Source organism: Anticarsia gemmatalis, chromosome 14 (assembly GCF_050436995.1).
Source record: "Anticarsia gemmatalis isolate Benzon Research Colony breed Stoneville strain chromosome 14, ilAntGemm2 primary, whole genome shotgun sequence".
Classification (NCBI taxonomy): Eukaryota; Metazoa; Arthropoda; class Insecta; order Lepidoptera; family Erebidae; genus Anticarsia; species Anticarsia gemmatalis.
The window spans coordinates 3764537-3784659 of NC_134758.1; the positions used below are offsets into that span (position 1 = coordinate 3764537).

A 20123-nucleotide genomic window follows, 5' to 3' on the forward strand; every position below is an offset into this window, starting at 1 on the left:
ATCTTAAACTTTTTTCTCTTTTACAGGTAACACACCTCGAGAAGTATTTAAATGGGTAAGTCGATAAAAAATAACTGTACTACACTTCGAACAATGTATATAAAGAACAATGTATCTAGTAAATATTCAAAACTCCACACACAAATAAGTTCTAGACTGTGCTAGAATGTTCTAAGCTAGCATCGATACTGGCAACATATTCCACAGTGCAACTTTGAAAGACATCCAATATTCTTAGAATCACCGACAAGAGACTCTTTGGAAAATATTTTTCAACAATAAAGTGTCTGAAGCGAAATATTTTTAGCAAATAATGGTCGAGAATACAGTTACAATATTGCTTTGAAATTTAGAATGTGCAGTATTTTGTAGTGATGCACCAAGTACTGGTTTAAAGATGAATATTCTGGATATTTCGACAATTATTCCAGTGGTTTAATATTACTTGCAGATTCTTAAACATTTTAAAATAATAGTACTCTATTTAATTAAAAAAAATAACAAAGGATTGTACTGTAAAAATATTTTTATTGAGATTTAGCCCCGTGGTTGATGTAACTCTTCTGTTTTTTATGTAAAATCTACAAGTTTTTGATAAACCTAACCCAGCCATAATATTATTGGATCTACATCAATATAACAGAAAAGCATTATAGGCATTTTACTCAAAATATTTCCTAGTACTAGGAATATGTACAAAATTCGGCTTAAGGAAATAATCGCCTATCCGAGGTAGGTAGTTCATCTAGAGCACCCGTTCGAATAGCACCCTGACGAAAGGCACTAACCCCCGGTTTCTGAGCTACATTTAGTGGTAGTTTATTTATTCAATAGTGTCAAAACTCATATAAAAAAAAACTTTATTGAATAGATAAACTACCGTTAAATATACTCAGAAACCGGGGGTTAGCCTAGTCCACGAAGGGCACCCATCAATATATGTATTGGGCAGGTGTTGCCTTGCCTACCCGCTACGATATTCGGCGCATTCGGCAGAGCCGTTTATATTCGACAAAGACAAGTACTTTCGTATCATCACTAGTACTAAGTAATGCAGTACAAAGTAAAGTGAACCTTTGTCTGTACGTGAGATAACGAGAGATGGTTACCGGTAGTTTGAGGAGAATGCTTTAGTTTAGTGGAGCAAGTAAGTTCTAAAATATGTTGGAAATGTTTTAACTTTCTCTTCTGCTTTTGTTTTACATAATGCGAAATAGTTTTGACGTATGTAGTAACTATGAAAACATAGGGCTCCTTTTCCGACAGTATTAGCTTTATTGATAGTTTTTCTTTTATATATTTTCACTAAAAGACCTACGATGCTAAAGACGCATACTAATGCTACATCTCCTATTCTATGAATTGATGAAATGCTTAGCCTTTATTTGATCCTGGATCTTCAGCTATATCTACCATTTTTTGTTTAGCCGTGTAAGCGTAAGAGTCGGACCGACATTTGATATTTATAGTATAAACTCCATTTCTCTAATTAATCATTTTAATGTAAATTACCTTGCGACACATCTTTAATTCTTATTGCAATTATAAAAAAGAACTCTGCAGTCATCCAATAACTGGGCGTTAGGGACTATTAACCTTTTAAGCTTCTCTAGCCAGTAGCTATAACACTAAATCCTTAATACTAAAATTGCGTTCCCGCAAATAAAATGCAGGTATAACTGCATCAAAGCTGAAGACATGTCCCGTGATTTAATACGTGGTATCTAAAGCCGGCGCAGAATGAACGTAGCCACGTCGAAGCACTACAGCCGTTCTCAGGGGAATCCAGTTTATTTCTATCAATTTACCTTGCTTTGATTCAGAGATGCGATATTCTAGATCTTGAGTCTTGTGAATTTGACGTGTATCTATAGTGACTTGCTGAAGATTGGTATGTTTAAGTGTTGAAATTTATTTACGTTTGAAAATGTGGTTGGTATAGAAAATAAGTAGTTGTGTCTAAGTGTTTTATTTAAAACGAACCCGAAGTAGAAGTATTTTAGGATTTTGTTTGGTTTTTTAGTGATTGACTGCATAAACAATTCTTGCATTACACAAGCCATTGTTTAAGTTAGGTGATACGTACTAAAATAATTTAACCCGTATGCAGATTTTTTTATTGTGATTGGTTTTCGAACATGCATTTGCGGTAACTGAAATTTTGAAAAAGTAATAGAACACCGTATTAAATATAAATTTCAATATTCCACAAGTAAAAGTCACAAAACGAGTCAGATTTACAAATCTCCCAGTCAAATTTTAAGGAACCGTAAACCCGTAAAATACGCGCCAGCGAAGTTAAACAAACGTAAAGATTTATAAATTTTAATAAGGTCAATATGGGGAACGCTAATTACATCATTTAAATTCGAAGAACACTCGAGAACCCTCAAATTGGCTACAGAGGTCCTTCTGAAATTAATGACTAATGAAAATGAGTGGCCACACAGCTATTAGGGAACCTTATGATTGACGCAACTAAAAGACCAACTTGTGATTTCTTAGAATTGCTTGTTTTGTGTGTACACAACTTGGGAAAAACGTTTGATATATTTTGGCAATATTTTTTCTTAATAAGTTGTTATTTGCCGCTACGCAAGTGATCAAAATCATTTATTTATTTCTGCCATAATTATGTATAGACACTTATAATAGGCGGTACAATAACTGAAATGTGCTAACAAGAAATTCTCTGCCAGTATTCATATTAATCGCGAGTTTTCTAATATTTCCCACGAAATTTCCTGTACACCAAAGTCTATTCTCAGAGCCATGTAAGTGCTATATTTTGATGCATTTTCATGTTTTAAACATTTAAATTCACTAGAACGGATGTAATAGTAGGTATATGTATAGGTACCCAAACAAAAAAGCCACAAGCATAACGCTACGCGAAACTTGTTTTATGCAAATTAATGAAAAACTACCTTACCGTGTGAAAGGAAATTAATAAACTCACCCGTTTTTAATAAAAGTACAGTTTTAAAATTAAATGCATGCTTAATTAATTGCAATATTCCATGTTAACGTAACATAATTTTTAAAAAATAATTACGAAATTAATAAGCACGGCTTAATTAACGTGTTTCGTTATAATTTATACAAAAAGCAATATTTTATGCAAAGTTGCTGTGGAAATAAGGTGCACTTTTATGAAATAATACCTGTAAAAGCTGGAGCTAAATATTTTATAAACGTGATGTACGTTTAGTTCATAGAGCATGAGTAACAGTGTATGTTGGTAAAGAGTGTTATTACAAAAGTTGTTTAATAAATTAAAATATGTAATATAAATATGCAAAACTGAGGCAATGTACTTTTCCTGTGTGCAGTTTTGATTCGTACTAGTATGAAGTAATATGAAGTAAACACAAATATACGTCTAAATATGCAATCATTACTGTGTCAACTACGCTACAAGACAAGGTTGGATTTAGAATTTCAGTGTACTCAATGAATGTAATGTAATCTATAATCACAATCAAATCTTTTAGTTACTCGATTAGAAATCTATTCAATAAATTGGTTCTCTTAATTTAAGTGTAAGAGGCAGGCAAACCATAACCAGTGTTTTAATCAGTGTTCTTTTAAGTTTTTGTATAAGTTTTAACAGTAATGGGAAGCATCATAAGTTTTTTTTTAACCCATTACTGTCCCACTGCAGAGCAAGGGTCTCCTCCTAAACAAGGGGGAGGGGTTAGGCCTTGACGAGTTCACCGCGCTGGCCAAGTGCGGGTTGGGGACTTTGCATGCCCTCAATAAATGTATGAAACAAATTTTAGGCATGCAAGGTTTCCTCACGATGTTTTAAGATTAAGATTTATGATTATAAAAAGCATTTCATACATAAAGCCGGGTCAAGACAGTATAACGTGTAATGAAATCCACCGTGTAATGTTACGTGAATTCTGTGTGGACGGCTTAATATGTAGTCATACAACTATGGCTTACGATATATGCATACGAGTACTATGTTTCAAGCCATATCTTCTAGTTATCTAAGCTAATTGGCTGCGTTTATATTTAGGCGAGTAGCTGCGCTCTAAGATCATCAACATATCACAGATATAAGATGCAAATTGTGCAAAGGAACGTTCTCGAGCCATATCTTTACTGCTTTAGCCTTCTTAGTTTTCTTATCTTAATGAATGAGCCTGTGTTGGGTAAGCAGTATTTTAAAAAGCTTTTGTAGTAGTAACTATATTTTGCTCTGCAGATGAAACATCTATATCAACGCAGAACTAGAAATATCTAAAATATTTACTTTGAGCAGTATTTATTAAAAATATTATTGCATCGACCTTTATTTATATAATTGAATGACGATAAACTCGTTTTTCAAAAAATCAAAATTATCTAGACAAATAAATAAGGTACTTTATTTTTATTAAATACACATTTAATTTAATAAAGAAATCTGTTAACTCATTCATCTTTCACCAATCTTCGTGCATTAATTTCAAGCTTACTTAATGCTCATTCAGCTAATTAGTAACTAAAATAAAAACAATTAATCAACGTCTGCGTCAAACGCATACAAGCATTTGTGGAGCTTTTTATTTGTAACACGTTTAGTTATAAAAACTTTATAATATTTACTTATAAAATATATGATATTTTACCTTTTACACTAGTATAATTAGGCAAAGGGATTTTATTTGATAGTTAGAACATGAAAATGATAAAGATTGTTGATTAATAATTAGAAAAATGCTTCACTCAAAAAATATATAAAATGCACATTTTTTGCATATCTATACTAATAATATAAAGCTGAAGAGTTTGTTTGTTTGTTTGTTTGTTTGAACGCGCTAATCTCAGGGACTACTGGTCTGATTTGAAAAATTCTTTCAGTGTTAGATAGTCCATTTATCGAGGAAGGTTATAGGCTATATATATCATCACGCTACTACCAATAGAAGCAGAGTACCAGTGAAAAATGTTACAAAAACGGGGAAAAATTTGACCCATTCTCTCTTATGGGACGCAAGCGAAGTTGCGCGGGTCCACTAGTGGCCAATAAAAATCTAAGGGCTCTAAAGCACCTACCTACTATGGAGTCCTGCAATTTTCCATATAAATTTTAATTTAAGGATAAAATATATACTTATATCTTGGGAAACCGAAATTGAATAAAAACGCTACTTAAATATTAAAACAACGATGGGTTCATGTAATATTTAACACATTTTACTGTTTCAACCAGCAATGCAATAATGACAATATTTGCGTATATTTAAAACCGAAATCAGTTGGTAAATAAACCGTAATAATAATGTAAATATTCGTAAATTATTGCTAAAATATTCACCACTCAATACGTAATTGAAATCATTACTATGTAACCAAACGATATTTATTTAACCACATACAGAATTAACTGTAACTTTAACATAAGTGAATATTAAATTTAGTATATAATTTATGTAAATTATATACTTGAATAACACCCTGAAAATACACCAGTTAAAGTTACGCTACCCTGACTTACGCGAGTTCGGAGTTACGCTATCGTAAAACTCCATTGATATTTTTTTTGAGAATTCGAGCAGAACTATAATCTGGGGGCACGGAAGTGCCCCCGCAAGTCGAGCAAAAAAAAAGCGGCACGGCCGTAACATCCTTTTCTCGAAGCAATTCGGGCTATTTTTGACACCCCTATAATTTCGTTGTGGATAAAACAAGAAGCCTGGATTTTCAGCAACTAATCAGTCATTGTATAAACACGGTATATTTAAAATTACAGTCAATTTGAACCAGTAGTTTAAGAATAACAACTTGTTAAAATTTTGAATTTTGTCACTCACTGATTCACTGACTCACTGACTCACTGACTCACCGATCATCAAAAGTCTAAGGTACTTCTAGCAGACTTAGAAGCTTAAAATTTAGAATACAATTAGGGTTTAGTGTTTTAATCATGGGAAAAATTTCATATTTTCTAATTTCGGTCCAGTTTTCTAAATACCCCAACTGCAACAATAACTTTGTAATCCCATATAAATGTATAAGATTACAAGGTTACATTTGCAGTTAATGAATTATTATTACTGTAGAAAATAAAATAAATAGGTGTAAATAGGTACCTACTATATGAGGCATAACGGGAGGGGGTATAGGGTGGGTAAGGATGTTTAACCCATGAAACTGAACAACATTCCCATAGGAAAATATGTAGAATTATGAAAAAAAAAACGTCTTTCCATACAAATTGGACTTATGTTCGCTCTACAAAAAGAAGTGAGATGCCATCAAATACATTCTGTAAAAACCTCAAGTCTCGCCGTAAAAAGTTGTGAGATCTATATAATACCAAGTCGATTAATCTATTTAGTCTCTACTTAAAGGACCTTCTGTCTTAAGTTATTACGTATGTTATTATCATGCCAAATTTAAAAAAAATACCTTTAAAACAAATAGATCGACTTGGTCATCGCAAGAAAACACAAATTCGCCATTAACATTTCAGCAGCATTAACTAATCAAATCATGCGATGGCCAGGTCGGTCTATTTGTTTTAAAGGTATTTTTTTTAATTTGGCATGATAATAACATACGTAATAACTTAAGACAGAAGGTCCTTTAAGTAGAGACTAAATAGATTAATCGACTTGGTATTATATAGATCTCACAACTTTTTACGGCGAGACTTGAGGTTTTTACAGAATGTTTTTGATGGCATATATCTATACTATTCTATACCTTTTTTATTGCAGTGCACTGAACTAGAATTAACTGTTTCTAATAAGCACTCGGTCTTCTGATTCCAAACTAATCTGAATTTGTATGGTGGACTCAAGCCCTAACCTCTCCCTCATTACGGGAAGAGACCCTTGCCCAGTAGTGGGACAGTAATGGGTTAATTTTACTTCGTTCTGTATTCTAATCAAAAAAACTGAAAAACAGTTTAATTTTCTTAATTCTTAAACATATTCTATAGATCTTCTTCTTTTCGTATTGTTAGTGGTCAACCTAGTGTCAAAGTTGTTCAAGCCGCCCGAGGGCCTTTGACATGGCTTAACGACTGTTATCGTAGTAGATAACAACCGGGACCGACTTTTAACGTGCCCTCCGAAGCACGGAGACGCCCAGTTCACATACCACTATGCGGTCACCCATCTATGGAGTGACCGCGCCAAGGGTTGCTTAACCCACAGATCGTTTACCGAGCGGTGAACACAACTGGCTATGGGCGCCTATTCTATAGATAAAAATCCAACTTAGGTAAACGTGGTAATACCTTGCACCCATCGCAGATAACCTAGACAACACATTAGTTGCTATTTATTTAGTTTAACAAAATTATAGATACCCAAGTTAACGCGGTTTCAACTTACGCAGTTACTAAATGCTATCGCGTAAGTCTGCAACATTACAGTACTTCATATTTGATATTCGCAAATCCTTGAATTAATTGGACCTAAAACAACAATGGAACGGAATGTAGGGAATCATTTACTGGCTTGTGTAATCTCGTCTCTTAATGGAAATCCTTTAGGCATACAATATCGTTGAATTATAATTGATATTCTATATGTAGATAAATGTTAGTGTGAAGTGTTGGTGATATAATTAGAATGAGACTGTTATTGTAGAAATCGACAGAATTATTTGTATTTATTGGATAATATTTAGAGGTTTACTTAACATTTTAATAATAAAAATCAAAGTTATATATTGACTACTCTTAATATGGTATTTTAATAAGGAATAAGATGCAGTGCATATATGTATTAGTAGCTCTATTTACTGGACTAAATACATATAATATATGTTTATACTCACCAATCAATGGTCGCCATCGTACACACAAATACGCAATACGAAAATCGAACTAACAACACCCGGACATAGTGTATTTACCCACAGAAATATTGTTGCGTATAAGAATCGAACTGGCTGTATACTAAAATATATACTGACCACTATATCCACTGCTATTTATGTTTCATAAAGTTATAACATTAAAACGTGTCGCCTAAATCACCAACACAAAACAAATCCGTGCCTTCAAATATAATCTGTAGGCATAATCCTAAAATATCTAGATTAAAACCCGGTATCAGATGTGTCTGAAAGCTATTCATTATAGTTTAAATCTGTTCCTAAATTTATTACATACTAGATTTAATTTCAATTTAGTTACAATATCTGTTTAATTATATTCGTGTTGGTCGGCGCATTGAGAACATGATTTTGTGACATAACAATGAATTAAACTGAAAACACAAAAAGTTATTACTTTTATGCTCAGCCATAATATGCATAATATTATAATGCAACGGGTCTTATACGCGATTGAAAATTTAAAGGTTAGGATACCTTATTTGCTGCCCGACGGGAAAAAAAGTCATAGTCAAGTCGTTATCTTCAGATTCATATCTGAAGATAATTATTGAGGTGCACTTTCGACTGTCGACTAGCTGGTTAGCTAGCCATCGAGAATGTTTGTATGTATCTGTACAGTGCCTATAGCGGGCGCTGTACGAACAAGTATTGCAGCACATTTTAAATATCAAGGTCCCAATAGCTACTGTAAGTTTTACTTTGAAAGCGTGTCGTATTTTTTTTATTTAACAAACTTTCGACATCATTTATTTATTTATTTTCTTATATTTTTAATTTTATTATTATTTCACTCAATTCATTCTAAATATATCTTACACGGGAGGCTATTGCGACAATAGTAGACATAAACTATACTTATACGTTAATTTTATATAATGAAAATCAACCCTCGATATTCAGAAATTTGCAAGGGAAGCAACCCGTAAAAACTTCTTAGGCAAAGAAATTCGCATATTCTAATAGAACTGTTTGACCGTAAAAGGGACAATCCTACAAACTGTATCTCACAATGTCAAAGTACCATACAATTGTATCAAGTTATAAGGTTTGAAAGATCATTTTCTTAAACATAATAGGGATGCAAACATCATCATGAAAATATCGATGTGTATCGAAATTTCATATAAAACGTTTTATAGAAACCATCTATATATTTAACATAGTCGGTTTTAACACACCGTCAAAAGTGCTACCTCCGACCTTTTGGACATTTAGGATGACTGAATTTTATTTATTAAAATCTTACCCAATTATCAATTTCTTATAGATATCTCCCGGTAAAACTACTCTGGTATTGACTTTTACAAACAACGGATACAAAGTGCAACCAAACATTTGTTTTTAAATAAATTTGTTTTAAAATTTTATTAAAATTGTTTTATTATCGTGTTACATAATGTTGTTATATAACTGGTGTGTGGGAGCACCCTAAGATACAACCGACGAGGAACCTTTACAGCTGCGCCACGGACGTCGTCAATTGTTTTGCTACAACACACAAGATACACGTATATTTTTCTTTAGTAAAATCAATGGTAAACATCGATGTATCGTTTGCATCTCTAAAAACAAATATTAAAGGAACAAGCTTAAATTCTAAGAACCGTGAATGATTACTTTTTCCAATTTGTTTATTCGATACTGTTTGTGAATCACTGAGAAATGATTCCCGGTACTGCCTTTTTAGGAATCATTTGGATTTGATTGAATTTTCTCTTTGCAATGTTATATTAAAGAAATAATATATTACTGGTAAATTTATTTTGTATTAAATTACTGTTATAATATTAACTCGAGATGTTTGAGTTGGTTTAACCAAATCATATAGTGTTTGACTCACAAAGAGTTACAAAATATTGGCAATTCTCTAGCTAAAAGTCTTGATATTATATGTCAGAAGTGTGTCTACGTCGCTAATGCAAAGGTAGTCTATAGACCCACGACATTTCGATCGCAAGTCCGATGCCAAAAAGCTATCGTCCTTCCAACTCCTTTCCAATTATTTACATAAATATTAATTTTACTACTCCTTTATATTACTATAATACCTTATACTATATTTATAATATTAGTATAGATTACTGCTGCTAACATGACTATTTATTATTTAAAGCGTTTAGCGTTTTCACCCAAGTGGTCGCAGGTTCGAACCCGAGGCAACACACCAATGACTTTTCGAAGTTATGTGTGTATTAGAAATAATTATCACATGCTCCAACGGTGAAGGAAAACATCGTGAGGAAACCTTGCATGCCTAAAATTTGTTTAATACATTTGTTGAGGGCATGCAAAGTCCCCAACCCGCACTTGGCCAGCGTGGTGGACTCAAGGCCTAACCCCTCCCTCATTACGGGAGGAGACCCTTGCCCAGCAGTGGGACATTAATGGGTTAAATTTAATTTCCTGATAATTTTTAAAACCAGATGTGCCTTAATAATAATACAATCAACTTTTTACAAAAAAATACAAGTGCTTTAAAAGGTCGAGTTGAAAACTTAAGCAGCTTAAATATTACTCTAATGCTAAGGAAAGATAACGTTAAAATCATTACGTTATCTCAGTAAAGATGAACGATTCGGTTATTGTTATTTCCGTAAGTCCAATAGCAATTTAGCTTAATAGCTAATCCTTTGTTCATTCTTAGACTTAATCTTAAAATCGAAAAAGGTCGCTTTATGAAAAATATTATGATAAGTCCTATTTAATAAAGACATTATTTTCTTTATATTCAAAAATAAAATAATCAAGAACTTTATAGAAAGCATTTAAATTTTTCAAAAATCATCGTTTAGAAAAAAATCTATCGGAAAAAAACAAAGTCAGTCTAGGCAGTCACAAAGTTTTAAAATATATAAACAAATCTAGTACAGCTTAAAGTCGAGCGCATTTTAATCCAAAACACAGGTAGGTACTTTAAATTCCTTCTTAGTTCCGAAAGTTCTAGCACGTCATAAGTTTGACCCTATTCTACAGTACCATATAGTTTGGTAAAGTAGAGTAGGGTTTCGTGAACACTACGCACACAGCCCTCTACTCCTTTAACGACCCAATAATGAGAGACTGACATAATGCTAATATGAAAATGGTTCGCATCTATTAATTATCAAAACTATTCGTATATTGTATCCGTTTCGGAAAACACGTTAGATCGTGGGTCCCGGCTGTTATTTTCAAAGATCTTTGACGACTGACAAAGAAGCTTGAAAATCTGACAACCAGTCTTACTTAGTTGTGGAGGTAATAAAGCTCCATGCGAAACTCCAACATAGTTTGGAAGAAAGGCTAGGCTGATATACATATAACTATTCGTATACTTCGAATACTAAAAGCTGTACTCGGGTCATTATAATCGTGCGAGGTACGTCAGTCGAAAGTATCATAGAAATTTAACATGTATGCAGTTGGCCACTACCGTATGATATGCAGGTGTGAGTGTGATGTATAATAATAATGACATATTATTATATTATTATAACGTAGTTCGTATGTTTGTAATGGCCCGAGTATAGGCTTTTTAATACTATACCTTTGCGTTTAAATATTAGAATATAGAATACCCTAGGGCATCCACACTAGCGGGCATGGAATTCGAGCAGATCCTAAATTCATAAACGTTTGAATTTTAAAGAACATATGCTGTACTCACGGTGCTAGTGTGCCACTAGTGCAATGGTTTACATTCGTAAATCATTCCATGGCTCGGGGGAGTTCGGGCAACTTCGGCTGGGTTCGTTGTTGGTGTTTACCAAGATATCGTATGACTTTTAAACTTTTAGGTATTGAAGTAATTAATCGTTGCATGGCTCAGAAGCTTCATGAAGTTAAGTATTACATTACCCACCCGGTAAACGACATATAACGTCGGATGGTTTCATAATACCATTTATTAGAAATTCAAAATAGAAATATACGCGGTCATAAATATGAGTTCAAATATTGGCCGAAAATACTTCAAAAATAATTAAAAGTGGCCATCTTGACAAAAAAATAAGTAAATTCTAGTACACTTAAGGACTTTTTTTTCATACAATGATATGTTAATTTATTTGTACACTATTCATCTCTTTCTTAAAGGTAACCGACTATTTTCATCTGTCAAGTATAATTCGTCATATTTGTCTGGCGCACGAGGAATATTTAACATACTCTTTGTTACATATGTGCATTTTAAGACACACCTGTTGGGCAACTACTTTGTCTTTGGGCACAGAGCCAACGGTCTATAGAAACTCCTCTATTTGAAGCCGAGAAAAAACGGCGAAACGGTAACTTTGCTGTTTGAAGCTATTGTGCTACGAGAACGCTCAAACACTTCCAGTTTTCTGTCTTAATGACTTTATAAGCAACAATCGTATTTTTACTAACATACATACATATTATCTTCTTATTAAGTTAACTGTGTTTTAGAAATGAGTAACTTCAGTAATAATCAATTTTACATATTTCATTATTAAGTACACTTACAAAAGCGTATAATTCCGTGCATATTAATCCACGTAACGCGATTACTTACAGCCGGTACTATGGAGTATTGAAAGTTTTACATTTAAAATATTCTCCAAAAATAGTTAATACGGCACTCACTAGAGGCGCGTATCGTATTTTTATACAAAATAACTCGATGGTTGGCTAACCATCGACAGCCGGCTGGTTGTCGGTAGTCGACAGTAGTAGAGAATCGCGCTACTGATCACGTACTATGCACAGTAGCTTCATTTTACTTTACCCAGATCCCGTATACAATACAGCAACAATGTAGTACACACAGTAAATGATAAACCAACAACATTCGATATTGACGAGCGCTTCATCGAGAAACAATGTACACGCTCTGAACTGCGCAGGTTAACTTGAAATTGTTAGTAACTTGTAGTTAGAACATTGTTGCAGCTTCAGTATTCCAGATATTGATGTATTTGTATAAATTAATGCTTATGGTGAAGGAAAACATCGTGATGAAAACTTACATGCCTAAAAAATATTTAACGCATTTCTTTATGCAAAATATATTTTAATGGTTTTAGGGACGGATGTTTTTGTAAAAATCCTACTTTTCAAAACTTACAATTATGTGATATGAAGCTAGCCTATTACTAAATACCAGGCACGAAAAGCGAATTCAGGTCTACTTATGTGAATATAATACATAAACAGAATTTTTAAAAACTTAATTGCATTTTGCCTTACAGGGGAACCGAACTCAGAACCACATTATTTATAGTGACCAACACAGCCGACCATAGAAACAGCAATTTAAATTAGTTTTATCAAAAATATGTATCAAAAAGTTAAAAGACGGCACAAACGAATCGAGTCCATCTCAAATTTAATATCAAATTTCATCAAATGACATTGTATCGATAAATGAACATGACACAAACAATAAAGTGAATGTAGCCGTTAGTTATGTAAAACCTGTTGGTCGGTAATCTATCAATTTGCCACGCGAACGATCAAAGGTATAGCGAACTACACTAATCTCACACATACAGCGGACGTATAATTCGTGTTCTATTACCACTACTATTTTAATACGAAATTGTTTAAGAGTTTAGTGAGTTTTGAGTGACATTTTTGTGAGTTTATTTATAAAAAGATCATATGCTAAAACAATTTTTTTTCTTATTTATTATCAAATCTCTGTCAAACTTTTGTTTCTTCCATTTGTAATTTCTATAAACGAAATACATTAAAAATTACGAAATACTGTTTGTTTTTTTACCTGTCAGATACGTATTTATTGTTTCTACGTTTAATTACTTTTACCCCTCATTTATAACAATGAAGTTGACACCTAGTAATCCCTAGAGGCTTAAAATATTTCGTTGTAAAGTAGTTTTTGAACAATTATGAAAATAATGAAGTTTGTTGTTCTGTGTCATAAATATTTTATCAATGGCCAACTAAACTAGTTTTAAATTTCGTTAGTTAGTACAAACGGTCGTTTAGTTACTTAATTATATCTTTAAATTATTTAATGAATAGCAAGAATATAGGCAAGGTCTTTTTAAACTGTATTAAAATACATGGGTTTCCTTTTATACTGTAAACAAATTATTAAGCTTCCGGAATGTTCTAGTCGTTATCAAAAGTTGCATCCAGATAAAAAAACCTAAATATGTGCTACTAATAATTTCATATCAGTTCCTAATAGTCGGGAAACATGCGCTACATCAGATTGAAGTTCCCAGTCAATGCACTCACAATCTCGATAACTTCTCGATCATAACTCACTTTTATTACTCACAATAGTAGGGGTATCTTTATGATATTTACGCTAACATTATTCGTTGAAATAAAATTAACTTTCGGGATGGTTTTTCGGGTAGAGTAAACAAAGTAAAGGGTCAACCTTTATTATTTATACTAAGTTATATGATGCTTATAATCGTTGCTTTGTTGCTATGCTGGTAGCCTTTTGACTGCCGAACATTAAATGTCATGGTATAAAACTGTTTATGTTTTGTGACCTATGTAGTATATTAAAATTAATGCTAGTTTATATACGTAATGTATCGGTTTGCTTACGACTAGAAATATCACAGTTTCGATGACTATATCTTGATGAACATACGTCTACATCATACATACATAAAATCATCGCCAAGGTAGTCGGCTTGCAAACATGGCCAATGCAAAGGAACCGAATTCAAAAATGCTGGTACGTCATTGTACGCATTGGAACTACCTGTATAATAGAGATAACTCAATTCATATAATTTCAATACTTTTTTCAGAGTAACACTAAAGAGTAAATCTTGAGTTACATTCTCAGAATTTAGGGAATTTGTTTCAATAGTTCCGTCACAAATGTCACAGTAATTGTCTATCTCAAAGTTAAGCCGTTAGTCCCAACTGTCATGAGCATCAATGACAGCTGTTAAGAGAGGTCAATACCCTCAGATATTCGAAGAACTGGTCTAAATACTAAATACTAAAATGTAGGATGTTCCTTTAAGTTGCGAAAGTTTGATGAAAATCGTTTTGTAGAAAATCTTGATTTCTAACTTAATTTAGCAAGGCTAAATAATAGCTTCATTGAATAACTGCGAAGCTCCGCTCATAAATTTTCTTTGCCTCTTTTCTCTCAGTCTTCAAATTTAAAAAAACAATGTGTCAAATTGGCTAAGCCGCTCGTGAGTTTTGCGCTTAGCAACACATTTAGCGATTCATATATAAAATAAGAAATACAGAACTTGAAAATTAATATCTAAGTAAAAAACAAATTTCTTTATTAGTTTATCTTTCTTTCTGTGTACTTATATTCTAAAGCTAAAGATTTTTTTTGAACGTGTTAAACTCCGGAACTACTTATTAGATTTGTAAGATCATATTACTAGTGAAAAGCTAGATTATCTCGGAATAAAATTCGCGTCTTTTTATCAAATGAATTTCATGTCCGTGGTAGGAATACCCGTAGTTTGTGTTTGTAGGTAATCACGTACGTCGACGATTTGAAGCCGCGGTCTTTGCAATTTGTATCGAAGTGGAGTGTTGAAGTATTGGTCTATGATTTATTGATACTTTGCGTTATAATGTTCTGTGACTATGTTCTGTAAGATTACTAACAAGCCGTTTTTGGTAGGTTCTTTATCACTAAGATAAAGCCTACTACTTTGACTCAATTTTATATTTATTTATTTATGATGATCAAAAATTAAGTTAAAGTAGTATCTATGTTAAAAAGACCGGCGTATCGGCTTATTATATAGTAAACAGTTTTTTAAATCTATATACAATTTTTTTTTGTCGCTAGTAGTCATAACCATGTTCAATAAATAGAGAATTATCGGGAGTTTGTAAACGAGACTGCCTAACTAAATTAACGCCTATCAATTATTGATGTTTAATTTAACGGATAGCATTTTAATAGACGCACTCGATCAATTTGTTGTTTAATACAATTTTACACATAATTAGTCTAAATGTATATCAGTACTAGCGGACCCGACAGACGTTGTCCTGTCTACACGTCTTTAATTTGAAAATTTTAAACTTTTTTTAATAATCTAAACCATTCTCAGATCCCCTTGAACACACACAAAAAATGTCATCAAAATAGGTCTAGTCATTTAAAAAAAGTTCAGTGACACACACACACTTACAGAAGAATTATATTTATATATAAAGATATGTGATTGCATTATTAATTATTGTATAAAATAACCCCTTATCTGCGTTCCGCAGTCAGGAAAAGATAACTTAACTTTTATTCATACTTACAAATGAAAATATTTCTCTATAAATCTCTTTATTTTACAAACAAATAAACCAAGAAACTGTAACTAATTCCAGTTCCGAGTGAAGTTGAAAAGCAACAAAACGTTATAACGACTCTTATTTTACGTCCACTCATTAATTATATTTATTATTTAATTCGCTACTGCGGCACTGGTTCCCTCGGAAAAGTATTATGTAAATGTTTAAACAAGTTTGTGAAGTAAATATCTAGTAATAATATAAAGTACTTAGGTATAAAGTTGTAGGCTTTTTAGGTCTTGTTATCTTGAACCTTAATATTGTAAAGATATTTTGGCCTTGATAAGTCCTAGATTCAAATGAGATAAGTAAGGTCTGTTTAGTTCTATGACTGTAGATTTCGTCGATAACATATACTTTCTTGAATCGGTAATAAGAGGACAGCAAGTCCAGAAAATCATGAAAAGCAAACTATTATAACTTAAACTGAACAAGCACGGCAAAATAATATTGAAACGAATTTTTTTTATACGTGATAACGTAAATGTGCGACTGGAGTAAAGGAAAGCCCTTCTGTTAACAATATGAGACGTCTTTACAAACACTGATTTAAGTTTGTAACATATCCAAAATTATTTTTGACAAACAACTTTAGTTTCTTTAAGTTACAGGCTATTGCTAATCCCCGACACATCACAGCCAGCAAAAAGCCTTTGGAAAATGTCCTTATAGAACTATACTATATTCAAAAGACGATTACTGCGCTCTAGTCCAATACATATTAACCAAAATACCTTCACCATTGGTCGCAGAAATCCTGCAACCCAATAATCACACCGATCAGGGATCCTCAGTGGACCGTCGTAACGATTTACTATCATGAGGGTTAACTAACCGATATCACTGTTTTATTCTCTTCTTTGTGGGATGCTTGCTACAGTGCTGAGTTTTATTGTCACTTTATGTTTATGGATTTTGCTTTATGTTGTATTAGCTTTAGGAAATTGACTGTACATTTATAAGGTTCCGATAATGAGGAAAAAAAAGAAAAGCTACCAGAGAGACTACTAACTAGAGAGTGACTAATTGTTGTCGTATTATCTATTACGATAAATCTTAGGATTTTTTAAGTCTTGGACATTTTTTGTTCTTATTAGTATATTTCTCAATAGTAGCCCGGAGTTTGTTAACGTGTCTGGCAAATGGCAATAGGCTCGTCCCTTTTGCATGGGATTTACATTGCTAGCGACGAAACTAGACAGTAATTAATGCAACTCTGCCTTAAACATTCGACTATTACAGGCGTGTATTATGTAGGTATGATTTTTTTAGATATACAAGAAACTTTTCATAACAATAAATAAAAACATAAAATGTAACCCTTATTTGATTTAAATAATTACAATTTCCAACATCAAGTTGTATCCGACCAACGGAAACGAGAATTACGGTAGGTAAATCAGAGCGGCGCTTGACCAATCACATTATTTTAAATTAGATGGCGGCTTAATTTGCGGTGATCTCATTGGTCAAACGGGGCTGCTGTTTATTACGTCACAAATTCCAATTTAGAGGTTTAAGGATGACCTCATTGCTACTGCAGTGAGTGTGTTTATTATTCTTTCGATGTGTTTGCATTTAGTAAGAGTAAGTAGTTAACTTTACTTAGAACCAGTGGAGCTATTTCCTACGACAACCGGCTAGCTATCGAGTAATTTTGTATGAAAATCTGATCAGCGCCTCTAGTGGGTGCCGTAGGAACAATTTCTGCAGAGCATTTTAAATGTGAATCTCTCGATACTCAGCAGTATCGACTGTAGTGAAAATGTAGAGAGCAATTATATCTGCCACCAATAACTTGTATCTTGAAGGACTTCATAACATATATATGGAGTACTTAACTATGCTATGACCCGTACAATGATGTCACACAGGGACCAGGTCGAAATAAAACTGCACAAGTAATAAAGGAAATCTGAAAAATGGTTTGATGAGTAAAACTGTATATAGTATGTTTCCTAGAAAGAAAATTATTGAAAACTCGCAATATAATTACTATGCTGTGTTTTCTATATTATTTTTGATGCACTATTTTAACTGTACGTCTTTTTTTTGTTATTTTCGACAAACGCTAAAATAGAGTAGTCATACCAGGAATGTTATTAATGCAATGTGAAGTGTATACAAAGGGTGGAGTTGTTACCTTTCCGTGCTTTCAATCTACTCCCAAGGGACTTAAAATTGCGTGTTGTGTAGCGTATCTATATTTTAATGCTTGCCCTATTAATACGGCTGTTTGTTCATAAAAACCTACAAGCCTAAAAATGTAGCTTTAAAATTTTTCGAAGCTACGAAAATAGCCGAGTGATTCCGAAATATCCCGAACGTTAGAAGCGCTAGTGCGAATGGAATACTCGTGTTGTTTTAGTTCCTATTTCATACTCTGTTTTGTAACTTTTACAAACTGAATTCCATCAAAAACAGTCGTACGTAGCATTTCAAAAGGATTAACTTTTGCACCGTGTTTTTAGTTGTAAATGTTTGTATTAACTGTTCTGTTTCCAGTTAAATCATATTTTACACGACCTGTACCTGTTATTCATATACTGATTTAAACTTTTATTTTTATTACACGTGAATAAATGTAATTAGTAAAAGTGCATTATTTATTCTGGATTGCATTGATTTTCCGGCCTAGTTGTACTCAACCCAAAATTAAACTGATTTAACACTGCGGCAACCATAATTAATTAATTGCATAATACTGAAAAGTTGAATAACTATAAAATTATTTGACATACACATATACCTACAACTCGAAATAATTTTCCCACAAAAAAAATATTGCAAAAGAAGTGTCTCGATGACTTCAAAAATCGTAGCCAAAATTATTTTCAAAAACAATATATCCATTCCCACTTCGTACATTTGAAAGTAATGATCTCGAAAGTAATAAAAAAGTAAATTATACCGAACTCCCGGCGGTACAAGGCGGCCCTTAATCAAACGTCACTCGGCTTGATGAATGCTTAGCGATCCAAAATTGGGCTGTATTGTATGCAAGTCGTATTCATTATCGTTTGACGAGAAAATTTTTTTTAAATATTTTTTCGAATTGCTTGCGGTTTTGGTAGTATTTCAAAGGTTTCATTTGAATTTATTTTAGTAAAGTTAGAAGTAATTATAATTTCTAGACTTTTGCGCTCAGACTTTGAAACTAATTGCAAACTCGTTGCAGAAATTTTTTTAAAACCCAATGTTCATAACTCAACATTTTTTAGCTCTTTGTTATAGTAAATGAAATGACAACTAACAACCTCAAGTTTACACTTATAAATTGAGTGTTCAATAATAAAAAATTACTTACCCCAACATAACAAGTCTGTAGCAGTTCTTCGGAGGCGGCACTGCATCATCGCAAGCCTGCGACACTGCAGAACTAGGCCCTGGCGACCTCTCAGGGTCTGACTCCTCACCAATCCCAGCACCACGGCGACATAACCACGAAGTCCCACATTTATCCCTTACATCTTCTAAAGGGGCTGCAAACTGACACCTCCTTGGTGACCTTCTACCACTAGCTAGAGAAGATTTCAAAGGCGACGGTGGCGCCCTCACAGGGCTCGGTGACGCTCTGACAGGTGACGTTGTCACTTTGACAGGTGACGACTGTAATGACAGCCCGCCACGTTCTGTCGTTCCGTTCATCATTTTGATCACTTTTGGCACTTTATTTACACATCACTGTCTATTTTTCAAAGTTCACTTTTTTGTGTCGAACATCGTTTGGATGTTTTGTTATTTTTAGTTTAATTAAGCACGTATTTACTTGATTATTTGAGATTCTGGAATTGTATTTTTTAAGTTACAACAGGCTGTATGAAAGAAAAACACGAAATGTTTTCTTTATCAATTATTCATAGCTATAAATAATTACAAAGAAACTAGAACACAGCATTACGTATTGATACTTTTAATGACTGTTTTAATAAAAGTAGCAATACTTAAAAACTACTCGAAATATTAAAGACCTCTCAATTCTCTGAAAAGAAACATGCTTTTTCGATTCTCTATAA

General features: G+C 33.0%; 1 protein-coding gene across 1 annotated transcript in view; it reads right to left on the reverse strand.

Annotated features, from left to right (window-relative positions):
- LOC142978526 (GTP-binding protein Rhes) overlaps nucleotides 1-19886 on the reverse strand; it is a 63944-nt gene extending 44058 nt beyond the window's left edge. Inside the window, exon 1 of the mRNA XM_076123005.1 lies at nucleotides 19415-19886. Coding sequence (XP_075979120.1) covers nucleotides 19415-19758 — 344 coding nt within the window. The 5' untranslated portion in view covers nucleotides 19759-19886. The remainder of the gene's footprint in view (nucleotides 1-19414) is intronic.
- Nucleotides 19887-20123: the final 237 nt, after the last annotated feature.